At 35.8% G+C, this 15667-nt stretch overlaps 2 protein-coding genes across 2 annotated transcripts; one reads left to right on the top strand and one right to left on the bottom strand.

The window, feature by feature from the left end:
- Positions 1 to 439: 439 nt before the first annotated feature.
- LOC107634120 (alpha carbonic anhydrase 7-like) lies at positions 440 to 4589 on the bottom strand. The gene is made up of 7 exons (XM_016337694.3): positions 4468 to 4589; positions 3855 to 4072; positions 2501 to 2607; positions 2018 to 2123; positions 1748 to 1927; positions 931 to 984; positions 440 to 732 (listed from the first exon to the last, which is right to left on the bottom strand). The coding sequence occupies exons 1-7, from the start codon at positions 4553 to 4555 to the stop codon at positions 655 to 657; spliced, it is 831 nt and encodes a 276-aa protein (XP_016193180.1). The 5' UTR covers positions 4556 to 4589; the 3' UTR covers positions 440 to 654.
- Positions 4590 to 8809: 4220 nt separating this feature from the next.
- LOC107632370 (uncharacterized) lies at positions 8810 to 14225 on the top strand. The gene is made up of 5 exons (XM_088509764.1): positions 8810 to 9013; positions 10433 to 10512; positions 10705 to 11020; positions 11087 to 12061; positions 14217 to 14225. The coding sequence occupies exons 1-5, from the start codon at positions 8810 to 8812 to the stop codon at positions 14223 to 14225; spliced, it is 1584 nt and encodes a 527-aa protein (XP_088365890.1).
- Positions 14226 to 15667: the final 1442 nt, after the last annotated feature.

The following is a 15667-nucleotide window of genomic DNA, read 5'->3' as shown; positions in this document are numbered from 1 at the left end:
GTTTACCAAAAATCTTAGAAAAAATACCATGAAATGCCACATGATCAGTTGCCAAGTAGAATTCACAAGTCAGCATTTGTGGTAGCTAGGTGATCTAAAAGTTGAACAAATATTTAATTATTATTATTATTATTATTAAAATTCAGCATTTATTCAGTCATTATAAAAATTATTATAATATTTTAAATTTTATTTTTAGTCAGCTTTTTTTAAATTTATTATTATTTAATTAATTTAAATACTTATTTTTACATATTAATTATTTAAAAAATATCTAGTTGTACTGATTAATTATTTCCATTTAATTTCCTAGCTATATATAGTTATTATAATAATTCAGATTAACGGTATAGTGACGATATCCGATGAAGTTTGACATACATACAAACTTAATTCTCTGTCAAATTTAGAATATCTATATATAGAACATTCAACATAATAATAATAATAATAATAATAATAATAATAATAATAATAATAATAATAATAATAATAATTTTTTATCTGAAAAAGAGTTTCACAATTCTTTATTAGGGTGTAACCGTGTACATATTTTGTATATAGTTAGTGGAAATATATATTTTCCAATATTATTTCATGTAATCTTATGCATATATGATGAATTGCGAGTGGCTCTATCAGAGTTTAATTTTTTCAGTAAGGCGGATATTTATTGAACTGCACTTTGCGATTGTTTGTTGGTTGTATTGGTCTCGCATTCCCACCTGGACCCTGTAACATATGTCCAAATTCCAATAATTATTATTCTATTTTTTCAACAATTTTCTAATTCAATTTACAAGCATGTATTGATTTAGGTGTGCTATATATAAAAGTCAATTATTCGTATAAACTATATACTATAAATTTTGATGTTTATATAACATTTTCAATATTGATTATGAAATTATTTAGGAGTCGAAAACTTACATCATTAACGGCACGATCAAGCAAAAGGATTTGTTCACTTTTAACGCTTCTAGTCTGAACAATTACACCTCCATTAGTAAAACTTCTATTATATATACACACATACATAACTAACCATATAAAAATATCTTCAAGTAAAAGGAATAAGAATTTGAGATATTTAACTAAATTACTAAATATAATATATCATTTTTATATAAAGATATTTTTAAATGAGTAATTATCAACACTACTATATATATAAAATTCCATTAAAATTAATATAATTTTAATAGAACTAATAAAAATCAAATCAATAGAACTAAAAATTCAAAAGTTTGAAAATTCAACCGAAGATAAACCGGATATAATAACATAATATATTTATATATGAAATATATAATTAAAAAAAATATTTTGAACCAGTTAACGAATATAAATATAAGATTGATTTGGCCTATTTTTTAGTTTTCGATCCACTTCCCACCAAAACAATACTTAAAACTATATCTTATATAAAATAATTTATAGTAAGAATAAATTATCATTTGTACTTATAAAAGATACAGACATTGATAAATGTACTATATAAAAATAAAATAACAATTATAATCACAGAAGATATCTTAACAGACCAATTTTGTAACTAATATTTGAATACTTTTGGCACATAGAGGTCATATTCTGTGATTATAATTATCGTTTTATTTTTATATGGATATATTTTTTAACGTTTGTATCTTTTATGAGTATAAATAGTAATTTATTCTTTATAATAATAATAAATTAGTTAAAAATTTAAATCATTTTTTCAGTTTAGTCTCTTATTTTTAACGACCTGTTTAAGGACGGTCCAAATAACACCCTCGGTACAAGGAGGAGTAGTCAAGGAACCCATGTATCTGTAATACAATTTTGTGTCATTGCCAGTAATGTCAACCACCCTTGGATCAAATGCACCCACTGATACACTCGCTCCAGCACTTGATCCATTTAGTGCCTCCAAAGGTTCCCTTAGCTACAAAATTGTTAATCACAATTTATAATTTATAATTTAGAATTAACTACTAGGGACAAATAAATTTATTGAACACAAAAATTATTGTACCGATAACAATACTGGGTCTAATTCTGTTCCAATTTCGTAAAGTATTCCAATTACTGCTGTTTGATTATCTGAACTTCCATGCACCAAATGTAGCTCTAGATCGAATCTGCAACAATATACATTTAATTTTACTCATAAGTAATTATTGGAAATAATTAAGGTTCTAAAAGGTTCAATTGAGATTGACCAATTTTTTTTTAATGTTTTTTTAACCGATTTATTGTTTATACGAGTCTATATATAGTGTGAAATTAAAGATTAACACAAAGAAGAAGAAAAATAAATGTGACGATGGAGTAACTTATGTATTAAGATCGGTGAAAACTCAGGTGAAGTCGACTTCACGTGAAGTTGATACTTGAGAGCTGTTAGATGAAAATTTAGTCAAATCATCTAACGGCTCTCAGGTATCAAATTCACGTGAAGTCGACTGCATTTGAGTTTTCACCATCAAGATTACGTATTTGGTATATATGTATGTACCTTTTTCCATTAATGGTGTGTTCAGATGGAATGTGCCAATGTATATTGTCAAGTGTATAAGAGGTTCCATTAATTTGTAGAGAGCTTGTTCGTTGAAGAATGTCCAACTACTCAAACAAATAAAACAACCAATTAGTTGAAAAAGAAAAATATTAATAAGTAGGGAGTCAAATTTTATTTTATTTGCTTAATGATTATTATATGGTGACATTATTATATGATCAAATTTTTTTAGTAATTATGTTCAACTAAATCGATCTAATAATTAAGGATTGCTAACAAAAAATTTTAGTTGAAGAAAAATTAAAAATAAAAGAAAAACATAAAAAAAAAAGAAAGATTTTATTAGACTTAATTATAAAAATAGTTTGTTCACTTAGTATTTTTTTTTATATACTATTTATCATGCTTGACTATTTGATTATTGAACTACAAATTCGAATTAGTAGTCAAATAATAAACAAAATTATTTTAATATTTTATAACGCTAAGTTTGAATTGAATTTCAAGATGCATTTTTGGAACTAAATAGTAAGACAAAAATAATAATAAATTACCTAAATTAAATAAATCACTTGGCAACATATAACATACATATATATCGTAAACCGAAATTGCTAACATTAATTTGTTCTTTTTCATTTATAAGTAGATCGTAAATGACGATGATTAATCTATAAATACGTTAGTTTAAATCGATTTAAATAATAAAATTGATATGACAAATAATATCATTAAATCGTAATAAATTATATCAATTTTACTATATAAATCGATCCAAAAAATATATATATTTGTAGCCTAATCGCTCATTAGTTTGTGAAAAAATACTTTTCATGTGTTATTAAGTCGTTGTATCCTCTAACGATCTAATAATGTTCTTCCTTACAAGTAATATGGACCTTATGATTCAGTGAAAACTCAGGTGAAGTCGGCTTCACGTGAAGAATCGTTAGATGAAAATTTAGTCAAATCAGTCAAATTATCTAACGGCTCTCAGATATCAACTTCACGTAAAGTCAACTGCACCTGAATTTACCTATAAGATGAGCGCTCTCTAACTCGTGGTTGGATACCACAAATTAGGTGCATTCTTCATTCTAGTAATTCGTTTTTGGTACAATAAAAAAGGACATATATATATATATATATAAAAGTAGATTCAATTTAGGGTATATGTGTCATATATATTATATATATCAAATAATTTATTTTAGTAATTTATGTTTATTTATATATCAAATACTTTTTCTTTGTATAAAAATAGAATTATTATTAGTTATTTATATTTAAATTATTTTTAATTAATAAAAAAATATTAATTATTAAAAGAATACATCAAAATGATATTTACCTGTATGGAATGACCCTTATTCTTAAGGGTATTATAATTGGAGGGATTGTAGTTCAAGTTAAGGGGTCCTAGTTTAGCTAGTTGAAGCCTCTTATCTTTCAAATCAATTGGTGATTGCATTCTTCCAGTATTGCATGTTCTCCATTCTGGTTTTATGTTTCCCCAATTAGATGGTCCTCTATCACTATTTTCATCGTAATTAAACTCGGTCTCATCCTCTGTAATTAATTAGTTAAATAAATAAAAACAAATTAACACTATTTAAACACATCAAATATATATCATATCCTAACACTAGGTCATGAAAAATAAGCGTACATTTGGTTTATATGTTTTCTTAAGATTTTATAATAAAAAAAAAATAATAAAAATAATAATTTTTTATTTTTATTTTATTTTTTATTTTATAAAAATTTAAAAACATAAAATATTAAAAAATACAAAAAATAAAATGTAAGGCCGGCAAACACATCCTCATTAGGAGAAGACATTAAAAATCATAAAAAAAAAAAATGAACATACATATATATATATATATATAGAAATCTTGAACTCACAATTAATCAATTAATATATGCATGCATGGTAATTAATATAATAATTAAGTACTTACCAACTTCTTGGGACCTTGCTGGGGAAGACAGCAAAACAAGTGCTGCAAATAGACTGCAAATGAAAACCTTCGCTGAAAACTTTTCCATTTGAAGAACAATTTTTTTTCTCTCCTTTGATGTGTTGTTATGTGGCAATGATCAAGATGTAGCTATCTCATATTTATAGGGTGCTACATAAAGTTGTGAAAATTAAGAAAGTTGGATTAATTAAATAATAATAAGGAGGCCCTCATTTTTCAAAGATGAGATAAGCGTTTGCTTTGACTAAATTGAAGAAACTTTTGTTAATCACAATTTCCAATTTACTAGAATTATATACGAACCAATACAAGACTTGTTACATTTCGTTAATATGTTAGGTTTACTAATGATAACTATTAAGTTTATTAAAAATGCTATTTATATATTAAAATCAGTCACTAAAATTAATTACTAATGTATTTATGTATAAATTAAATAATATATATGTAATTTAATTTATTTTTAATGTATATTTATATTTTAATATGTATTTTATATTGGTGACTAATTTTAATGACTAATTTTAGTATATATGTAAAGTAATCAAAATTTATATACATATGAATTTCATTTACAATGCGACAAAGAACTAACGAAAAACAAAAACATAAGAATTGAAATTGAATAAAAAAATAAATTAAAATTTAAAATAATAAATCAAAATTAAATAATTTTTTATCTTTTATTTAATTTTTTTATATAATAAAAAAATTCACTTAACTTTCACTTGTCTACACTAAAATTTAAGATAAATTAAAATTAAATAAAAAAATCACTCTACTTTTTATTTAATTTTTTTTATGCCACAAGAAAAAAATTTACTCAACAATTTTATTTATCCACACGTTAAAAAGATTTACTCAACAAGAATAAAATTGACACTCCGTTCCACACTATTGAAAATTAAATTAAAGCTCGGATTTTTTATTTATTTATAAAGCTCAAATATATTAATTAACTAGTTTATTAACGCAACAAACAAAAAAAATTGATCAAGGTATTTCTAAACTAGGTTTGGCTACCTAACTACATTATTATAAATACCTCATTTAATCTGTTTTCACACTATAGAAATTAAGAGTTTGATTTTTATAAATGGGTAAAGTATATTTTTTGTCCCTTAAGTTTGGCAAAAGTTTTAAAAATACCTCTAAGTTTTATTTTATTTCAATTTTGTCCCAAAAGTTTTCGATTTGCATCAAATATACCCTAAACGGCTAAATTTTCAAAAAATTTAAGAGTAATCTAACAATAATACATGAAAATTATGCTTGATTTGCTTGTATTGAGGGTTGTTCTTATGATATTGTTGTTGAATTGATCTTAAATTTTTTGAAAAATTAACTGTCAGGGATATATTTGATGCAAATCGAAAACTTTTGGAACAAAATTGAAACAAAATAAAACTTAGAGGTATTTTTGAAATTTTTGTCAAACTTCAGGGACAAAAAGTATACTTTACCCTTTATAAATTAATAGTGTAAAAAATTTTGCATAATTATTCAATTAAATACATACGTTTACATGATATTTTAAGTAATATATTTAAAAATATTTAATTTTACTAACGTAAGAATATAAAATTTATATCTATATAAAATTTTACTACACTATTATTAATACCTGAAAATAAATAAAACTCATTAATTAACCCAAGAAAAGGTTAAGCAACTTATAACATATATATAATAGGGATGCTTAGCTTTAACAAGTGAGGTTAATTTATCACCAATATCAGAACACATGAGGACAAAGTCTATGGCAGACTATAAAAAAAACTAACAAATAAACAAAAAAAAAAATACTTAAATTATAGTGGTATTTACTTGCTTTAATTTCACTTTGGTGTTCCTAGCTAAAATATTTTTTATTAATAAAACAACCCAACACAATAAAAATGGAGAAAAAGGCAAAAAACCCAAATTTCAAGGAATATTCTCGCATCAATATTCAGACCAGCACTTTTTTTTTAAATTTAGCCAGCACTTAATCATTAAAAGAAAAGTGAGTGATTCTATATTATTGGATATAATCTCAAACCATTAAAAATACTATTAATAATCAATTGATAATTACAAAACACAAAATTTATTGGCCCTATCACTCCTTGTTACTAATAATGTTCCCTCCCTATGAATTGAAATAGCGGCTGCTAATAATTTCTAACCCTAATCACTAAAATAGTAAAATCTAAGTACTCTATATAGAGTGGTCTAATTTCTACCTAAATATTAAGAAAAAGATGCATGTATACCATTTTAGTATTTTTTAGAAAATTTAGATTCTCTAAATTTTGAATTTTATTTTAGAAAATAAAGTGTGATTTTTTATCATTTATTTTATAGATGGGACAAAAAAAAATATGAGAAAAAAATTATTTAAAGATAAAAAATCACACTTTACCCTCTAAAACAAAAATTCAAAATTTAGAAGATCAAAATTCTTTTCGAGGTGGCTTTCACATACCAATGGCCTATTTAATTGGAAAAGTACGAGTATAGAAAATTGATCTCTAATTAATTAATATTAATTAATTTTAATTAAAATTATTATACTTTAAATTTTTATTTTAAAATTTAAAATTTGTGGTTTTTAAATTTAGAATAAAAAGCCATTTTAAAAAATTAAATAATATTAAAATATCAAACTAATTAGATTTAGTCTATTTAATTCGAAATTTATACAAATTTAATTTTATAAATAAAATTTATTTATTTAAAGGAATAAATGAGTTGAACCAACGTTTTTAGTTCATTTTTAAGGGCACTACTACTTTTAACACTTTACCTTCAATTCCTTGGAGATATTAACGACCTCACAATGACTCTACATATCTGCTGTTTTTACTTTATAGATATATGTGGTAACTTAATTATTAATTAATAAATAAACTATATATGAATGATACTCCTTTTTAATACTATAAATTACATTCAGTGGACGACGAGGGTGAAAATGGCTGAGTATGTTCATGGATAAATTTTGAGTTATTTGGTGCTGAAAATATTGTCAAAATGTTAATCATTGACCTAAATACTTATGCATTAATAATACAAAAAATAAATGTATGACAAGAATTTATCTATATATGATCTAATAAATAAATAAAAAAAGCATGTAACTATTTATTCTTTATTTCGTTTATACATAATCTATTCCTTTAAAGTTATAATATTTTTTTTTTAAATTCACAAGTTAATTCAATTTATGTTTCCAATCATGAATTTCAATAGTACGTATTACATTTTTTTTAATCAACCCTTTCTGCTTTTCCATTTTCATGAGGGTAATCGTACATTAAATATTTTTTCAAATTATGGATTTTTAGTTTGGGGCAAAACACTCAATTAAGCCAAGGTCAGCAATTTTTTACGCAAATCCGCCAAACCAAATTTTGGTTCATAAATCAACCAATACACGTTTATATGTAGTTTGAACCAACTAAATTCGAATTCTATTTTCACATAATTCGAATCAGCATCTTGATTCGAATTATAAACAAGTAAACAACTGCACAAACACACTAATTCGAATCCACTTGATTCGAATTACTCACCAACACTCAATCCCAAGTAATTCGAAACAGGTTGATTCGAATTACACAATGTGTAGTTCGAATTAGGCTAGTTCGAATTGTTAAGGAGCAGAGGTGTATATATATGGTGTGAACGTGAATTGATCTCATTAGAGTGGGAAAATGGCTAGTGAGGAGAGTTTTGTAGTGTTGGTTCACCACAGAGGATCGATCAAGAGGAAAACACGATCCGGTGTGAAGTTCACAGATAAGGATCATCTCAGTATTTTCATGAGGCCTACGACGAGCTATGATGACCTCGTGAATTCTGTACTACGTAAACTACGTCTGGAAGGCGTGAAACGGGTTAAGAAGTTTTTCTATCGCATTCCAATCTCGGTGCTGCAAGAAATCGTAAAGTATGATTGTTTCACGATCGGGAGTGATGAGGACTTGCAGGTCATGTTTCATTGTCGCCGGCAGTTTCCCGAAGTTAGGACATCAGAACTGTTGGCGAAGTTGGTTGATGTGGTATCCAACTCGGGGATTTTGAATCGGAATACCCCCACTGTAGGCACGGTAGCTGGTTCTAGCTCCAGACCTGCTGGTGCATCTTCCTCTGTCCCTGTGTATGAACCTCCGGTCCAGCTTGTCGCCTCCCCTTCGTTCGCTGTTGATCTCAACGGTAGTGGAGCGGCGAGGTTGGAATAGGAAATTTTGTGCCGACCTCTCTACAGTGTGCTGCACCGGCTGGTGTTGGAGATGCATTGTTGGATGATGCACAGGATGATGATGTGGAGTCGGATATGATTGCTGATGACAGTGGCGTTGATATTGGAGCAAGTGAGCCTGCTGGGGCGGGAGGTGGTTCTAGCTCTGGCACACAGCAATATCCTCCGCACTTTTCATCTTTGGACTTTGATGCCATGAGGCAGGAGGGGGTTCCTGGGGAGCCTGCTGGATTTGGTGCTAGAGATGCCGAAGGGTCTGCAGGTTTGACAGAGTTTCAGGTTGGTCAGCAATTTCAGGATAAAGATGAGGCCGTGTTAAGTGTGAAGACGTATGACAAACCACTATTTCATGGTTTATCTTGTGCTCATTTGGGTGGTTTTTATCAGCTTTTCACCCACTTATTCATATGATTTGCATGGTTTTACACTTGCCTTCCTAATTATGTGCTTTGATTGAAAACATGCTTCTTTGTCCTTAAGTTCCCTATGTTTAAATCCTCTCTTATTACCATTAGATGCCTTGATATGTGTGTTAAGTGATTTCAGAGATTACAGGGCAGGAATGGCTCAGAGGATAGAAAGGAAGCATGCAAAAGTGGAAGGAATACAAGAAGTTGGAGAAACTGCTAAGCTGTCCAGCCTGACCTCTTCGCACTCAAACGGCTATAACTTTAGCTACAGAGGTCCAAATGACGTGGTTCCAGTTGTGTTGGAAAGCTAACGTCCGGGCTTCGATTTGATATATAATATGTCATAGTTTCCCTGATGCTAGACGACGCGATCGCATGCTCCATGCGGCCGCGTCGCAGTGACGAAAAATCAGCGTGTTTGAATTCGTAACCAGCGAATTCTGGGCTATTTCTGACCCAGTTTGCGGCCCAGAAAACACAGATTAGAGACTATAAAGTGGGGGGATGCATCCATTCATGAGGACAGGCTTTCACATTCACAATTTTAGGAGTAGATGTAGTTTTTAGAGAGAGAGGTTCTCTCCTCTCTCTTAGGATTAGGATTTAGGACTTCTCTTAGTTTTATGAGTGACTCTCAATCCCAGGTTCAATGTTCTTTTATTTCTTTTCTCAATTTTGTTTATGACTCTCTATGTTTAGATTGATTTTCTATTTAATATATTTTGAGGTATTTCAGACTTATGATTGCTTTCTTTTATTTATATAAATAATTTGGATTTTTCCCTTTTGGCTTTGGTTGAGTCATTGGTAACTCTTGAGTTATCAAACTCATTGTTGATTGAAAATTAGAATTCTTCAAGAATTACTTCGAGATCCAATAACTCTAACTTTTCCCAAGGAAAGACTGGGACTTGAGGATTCGAATTAATTCTTAGAGGTTAACAAAGTGGGAGAAAAATCCATTCTCATCACAATTGATAAGGATAACCAGGATAGGACTTCCAGTTCTTCTACCTTGCCAAGAGTTTATTTTACAGTTATTATTATTTTATTTTATTTGTCATTCAACATACTTTTTACCTTGATCCAAAACCCCAATTTACAACTCATAACCAATAATAAGAACACCTCCCTGCAATTCCTTGAGAAGACGACCCGAGGTTTGAATACTTCGGTTATCAATTTATTTAGGGGTTTGTTACTTGTGACAACCACAACATTTGTATGAAAGGACTTTTGAAGGTTTAGAAACTATACTTGCAACGAGGATTTATCCGCAAATTTCTAGACCACGCAAAAGTTACTCTCGTCAACGTACAGCATCCGACGCGGGGTACAGTACAAGGTGGTGGAGTCTGACTATCGCCGGTATGTTGGAAAGTATTTTGAGTTTGGGAATGGATGCACATGGTTGATTCGGCTTAGTCTCCGGCAGCGCAAGGGCCTTTGGGAGGTCAAACGGTACAACGGACCACATACGTGTCTCGCGACGTCCATCTCCAGTGACCACAGGAGTTTGGATTATCATGTGATCTCGGCATTCATCATGCCAATGGTTAGGGGTGATGCATCTGTCAGCATTAAGGTGCTCCTAAATGCCACGGCAGCACACTTTGGGTTTAGGCCAACGTACAGGCGGGTCTGGTTGGCAAAGCAGAAGGCCGTTGCCTACATCTATGGTTATTGGAATGAGTCGTACAACGAGCTACCTAGGTGGGTGTTAGGAGTTCAGTTGACGATGCCTGGTACTGTTGCAGTCCTTAGGACGAACCCTGTTCGAGTTGGGGGAGAGGTGGACGAGTCGCAAGCTTATTTTCACCGACTGTTCTGGACGTTTCCACCATGTATCGAGGCATTCCATCATTGCAAGCCGTTGGTGAGTATTGATGGCACCCATCTGTATGGCAAGTATGGGGGAACCTAGCTTGTCGCGATTGCACAGGACGGGAACTCCAACATTTTGCCTGTTGCATTCGCACTGGTTGAGGGTGAGAATGCCGAGTCCTGGTCCTTCTTTCTCTCCCATCTGCGTCAGCACGTGACCTCACAGCCGGGTCTGCTGGTTATATCAGACAGGCATAACGGCATCAAGGCGATGCTTGAGGCTCCAGACGGGGGATGGCTACCTCTCGCTGCCTACCGTGCATTCTGCATTCGATATGTGACAGCAAATTTTGCCCTGACCTTCAAGGGCAAGGACGCAAGGAGGCTTCTTGTGAATGCAACTTATGCTAAGACCGAGGTGGAGTTCGATTACTGGTTCGATATTCTGCGGTCCGAAGACCCTGCAATGTGTGAGTGGGAGAACCGGATTGAGTATTCATTGTGGACACAGCATCGGGATGAGGGTCGGAGATTTGGGCACATGACGACAAATATCTCCGAGTGTGTGAATTCAATCCTGAAGGGGGTCAGGAATCTCCCTGTGTGCTCGTTAGTGAAGGCAACTTACGGGAGGTTGGCTGAACTATTCGTCCGCAAGGGGAGAGAGGCTGAGGCCCAGCTAGGGACCGAACAACAATTCAGTCAACACTTGGGGAAGTGTATAGAGGCTAATATGAAGACGGCGAGGTGCTTCACGGTGACTTTGTACGACAGAGATAACTCGGAGTTCATCGTCTCGGAGACTACTCCTACTGGTTCGTTCTCACTTGGTAGCTACAGGGTCTCGCTTGCATATCAGACATGTGACTGCGGATACTTTCAGGAACTTCATTTCCCGTGTCCTCACGCCCTGGCATGCTGTGCCTATTCACGGCTAACTTGGCAGCCGTATGTCCACCAGGTGTATCGTCTTAGCTCCGTGTTCAATGTCTATCGGATAGGGTTCACACCTCCCATTCCCGAGGATTTCTGGCCACCATATGATGGGCTGACAGTGATACCGGACCCAACAAGAGGCGTGCAAGCGAGGGACGTCCCACGTCGACCCGGATACGGACTACCATGGACGACGCGGATCCGAACAGGCCGAAGATGTAACAGCCCAGACCACCCGCTAGCACGATATTGTCCGCTTTGGCACACAAGGCCTCACGGTTTTGCCTTTGACGATAGGGATGCTAGCCGAAGCCCCCCACACTCACTCGTCAAAACGCGTCATGCTAGGGAGAGGTATCCACACCCTTATAAGGCATTCTTCATTCCCCTCTCCAACCGATGTGGGCCTTACAATCCACCCCCCTAAGGGAGTCCAGCGCCCTCGCTGGCACATCGATCCGGGTTCTGGCTCTGATACCATCTGTAACAGCCCAGACCACCCGCTAGCACGATATTGTCCGCTTTGGCACACAAGGCCTCACGGTTTTGCCTTTGACGATAGGGATGCTAGCCGAAGCCCCCCACACTCACTCGTCAAAACGCGTCATGCTAGGGAGAGGTATCCACACCCTTATAAGGCATGCTTCGTTCCCCTCCCCAACCGATGTGGGCCTTACAATTATCTGTAACAGCCCAGACCACCCGCTAGCACGATATTGTCCGCTTTGGCACACAAGGCCTCACGGTTTTGCCTTTGACGATAGGGATGCTAGCCGAAGCCCCCCACACTCACTCGTCAAAATGCGTCATGCTAGGGAGAGGTATCCACACCCTTATAAGGCATGCTTCGTTCCCCTCCCCAACCGATGTGGGCCTTACAATCCACCCCCCTAAGGGAGTCCAGCGCCCTCGCTGGCACATCGATCCGGGTTCTGGCTCTGATACCATCTGTAACAGCCCAGACCACCCGCTAGCACGATATTGTCCGCTTTGGCACACAAGGCCTCACGGTTTTGCCTTTGACGATAGGGATGCTAGCCGAAGCCCCCCACACTCACTCGTCAAAACGCGTCATGCTAGGGAGAGGTATCCACACCCTTGTAAGGCATGCTTCGTTCCCCTCCCCAACCGATGTGGGCCTTACAATCCACCCCCTAAGGGAGCCCAGCGCCCTCACTGGCACATCGATCCGGGTTCTGGCTCTGATACCATCTGTAACAGCCCAGACCACCCGCTAGCACGATATTGTCCGCTTTGGCACACAAGGCCTCACGGTTTTGCCTTTGACGATAGGGATGCTAGCCGAAGCCCCCCACACTCACTCGTCAAAACGCGTCATGCTAGGGAGAGGTATCCACACCCTTATAAGGCATGCTTCGTTCCCCTCCCCAACCGATGTGGGCCTTACAATCCACCCCCCTAAGGGAGTCCAGTGCCCTCGCTGGCACATCGATCCGGGTTCTGGCTCTGATACCATCTGTAACAGCCCAGACCACCCGCTAGCACGATATTGTCCGCTTTGGCACACAAGGCCTCACGGTTTTGCCTTTGACGATAGGGATGCTAGCCGAAGCCCCCCACACTCACTCGTCAAAACGCGTCATGCTAGGGAGAGGTATCCACACCCTTATATGGCATGCTTCGTTCCCCTCCCCAACCGATGTGGGCCTTACAGAAGAGATGTGGCCTCTGTCGGCAACCAGGACACACACGTCGGAGTTGCCCACAGGTCGGAGGACCAAGTCACACGGGGGGTACATGAGTAGGTGTGTTGTTAGCTTTATTGTTATGTTGATTTCACTTTTGTATTTAGAGTCCACTCTTTTAGGGTTTGTAACTTGAAGTTGTTAAGCGAAAAAATTTGTTAAACTCAATGTGATGTACTTTGCGTTGGTTATTAATTAATCAATGTGTTCCGTTTCTGAACTGATAATTTAACATATCCGACAAATATGTAAAGCGATAATGTAATCTTCAAAGTCCAATTGACACATGATAACCAACATATATAAATAACTTCAATAAACAATGTACACCAATTTTGAAAGTAACGGATACACGAGAAAGCAATAAGGTACCTAACATAGATAACAGAATACAACTCGGATCGTACACATACGTAACTTACATAAACAAAGGAAGCTAAAATACAATACTGATCATACAAATAAGTCATACACCAAGACCAAATCATCTAAATAGGTGCGAACTGGTGAAGCAACGACGGGGAACCTGTGTCCTCTGGCCTCTCTGGACGAATGGCTCTTCATCCTCGATGTCATCCTCATCATCATCCTGGTCTGCATGTGCAGGTGGCCTAGGCTGGACTGGCAAGGTTCATGAGGAAGACCCTGAAGGAACCGACTCTCCGCCGACGGGTGCCCTAGATGGTCCGACAACTGAATGTGACCCAGCAGCATAGGCGGAAGGAGGGGTACCACCCAATGCAAAATAGTCAGGAGGAGGCACTGAAGGAAGCTCGTTCAGATCGACATCTAACGGTGCCTGTGTCCCCGTCATCTGACCCCATCGTCGTGCCGCATCATCCTCCTGCATAATGGCACTGATCTCATCTAGGAAGTGTGATCCGCCGAAATCCGCATCAAGACCATCACTGGCCAGCAAGTCCGAAAATAACATCCCCAGACTAACCCATGGCTGACTCTCCTGAAGTGTGTGGTCGTCATCGGGAACACCAACGAAGTAATCGTCGAGCGGCCCTGATCCAAGTCCAACGTCACCATGGGCCGAACCATCTCCCATACCCGACCCGTACCACTCTCCACCATGACCGCCATGATGGGACTAACACCCCGTACACCAGCATGGCCTCCAGCGTCTCTCCCACCGGGCCCGTGCTGATCACCGTGATTGTCCACCACAACATACGCTCTGCGTCGGCCTCCACGCCCTCGTCGTCTACCTCCATATTGTGATTCGAAATATGCCACATCACTTAGCTAAACATAAGCAGTTAGTATACTTACATCCCTGGCCTGTAATAGGTCTATCCTCAGTCTCCACATCTGCACTCGAGGTCCCTTTTCGCTACCGGAAGGATTGTGACTTGACCACCTGTAACTCACATCGGTGTTATAACAAAAGAAAAGTATGACAAAATAGTATAACATTATAAGTGGACAGGGAATTAAATAATTTAACTCGAAATAGAATACTCCAACAAAAGTACCTCGAGGCCAAGGGCCAGCTGAACGTATCATACCCAGCAGGTCTAAACCCAGGAAAGCGCCAAAAGATCCAAGACTGAAGTAACTGTAACGGGCCAGCTAACTTCACCACATGTTTGTTGGCCACTTGGCACATGCATCGGTACAACCACGCTAGTGCTGTGGAACTCCAGCTGTAGCCACCCATCTCCTCTAGCCTAGCCATGTACAGTAGCCATCTGATGTGAATACGATTGCCGGACTTGTCGACAAACAGCTGAGTGCCCAACAACATCATGATATAGGCACGAGCATAGCGCCTAACTATCTCGCCGTTGGCTCCCTCGGGACACTCTCTAAAAGTCTCTTGGAACCAGGTGCAGTTCACTGCAAACTTCTGAATTTGGTTCGCAGGAGGTAACACACCAAGCAACTCCTGGAACCACACCCAAGTCGGAGCGAATCTGGGTCGTTTTCTCTGAAATTTGGTGGGGTATGAGAATGGAAAAGTGATTCGAATGAGGTGGGTTCGAAGTTCGAACTTCTTTTATAGCCGAATCCAGTGTAATTCGAAACAACCCCATTCGAATTACTAC

This window comes from Arachis ipaensis, chromosome B3, assembly GCF_059453495.1.
Source record: "Arachis ipaensis isolate K30076 ecotype BB chromosome B3, ASM5945349v1, whole genome shotgun sequence".
In the NCBI taxonomy this organism is placed as follows: domain Eukaryota; kingdom Viridiplantae; phylum Streptophyta; class Magnoliopsida; order Fabales; family Fabaceae; genus Arachis; species Arachis ipaensis.
The sequence above is the reverse complement of the archived record's forward strand: the minus strand, read 5'-3'. Positions and strand labels throughout refer to the sequence as shown.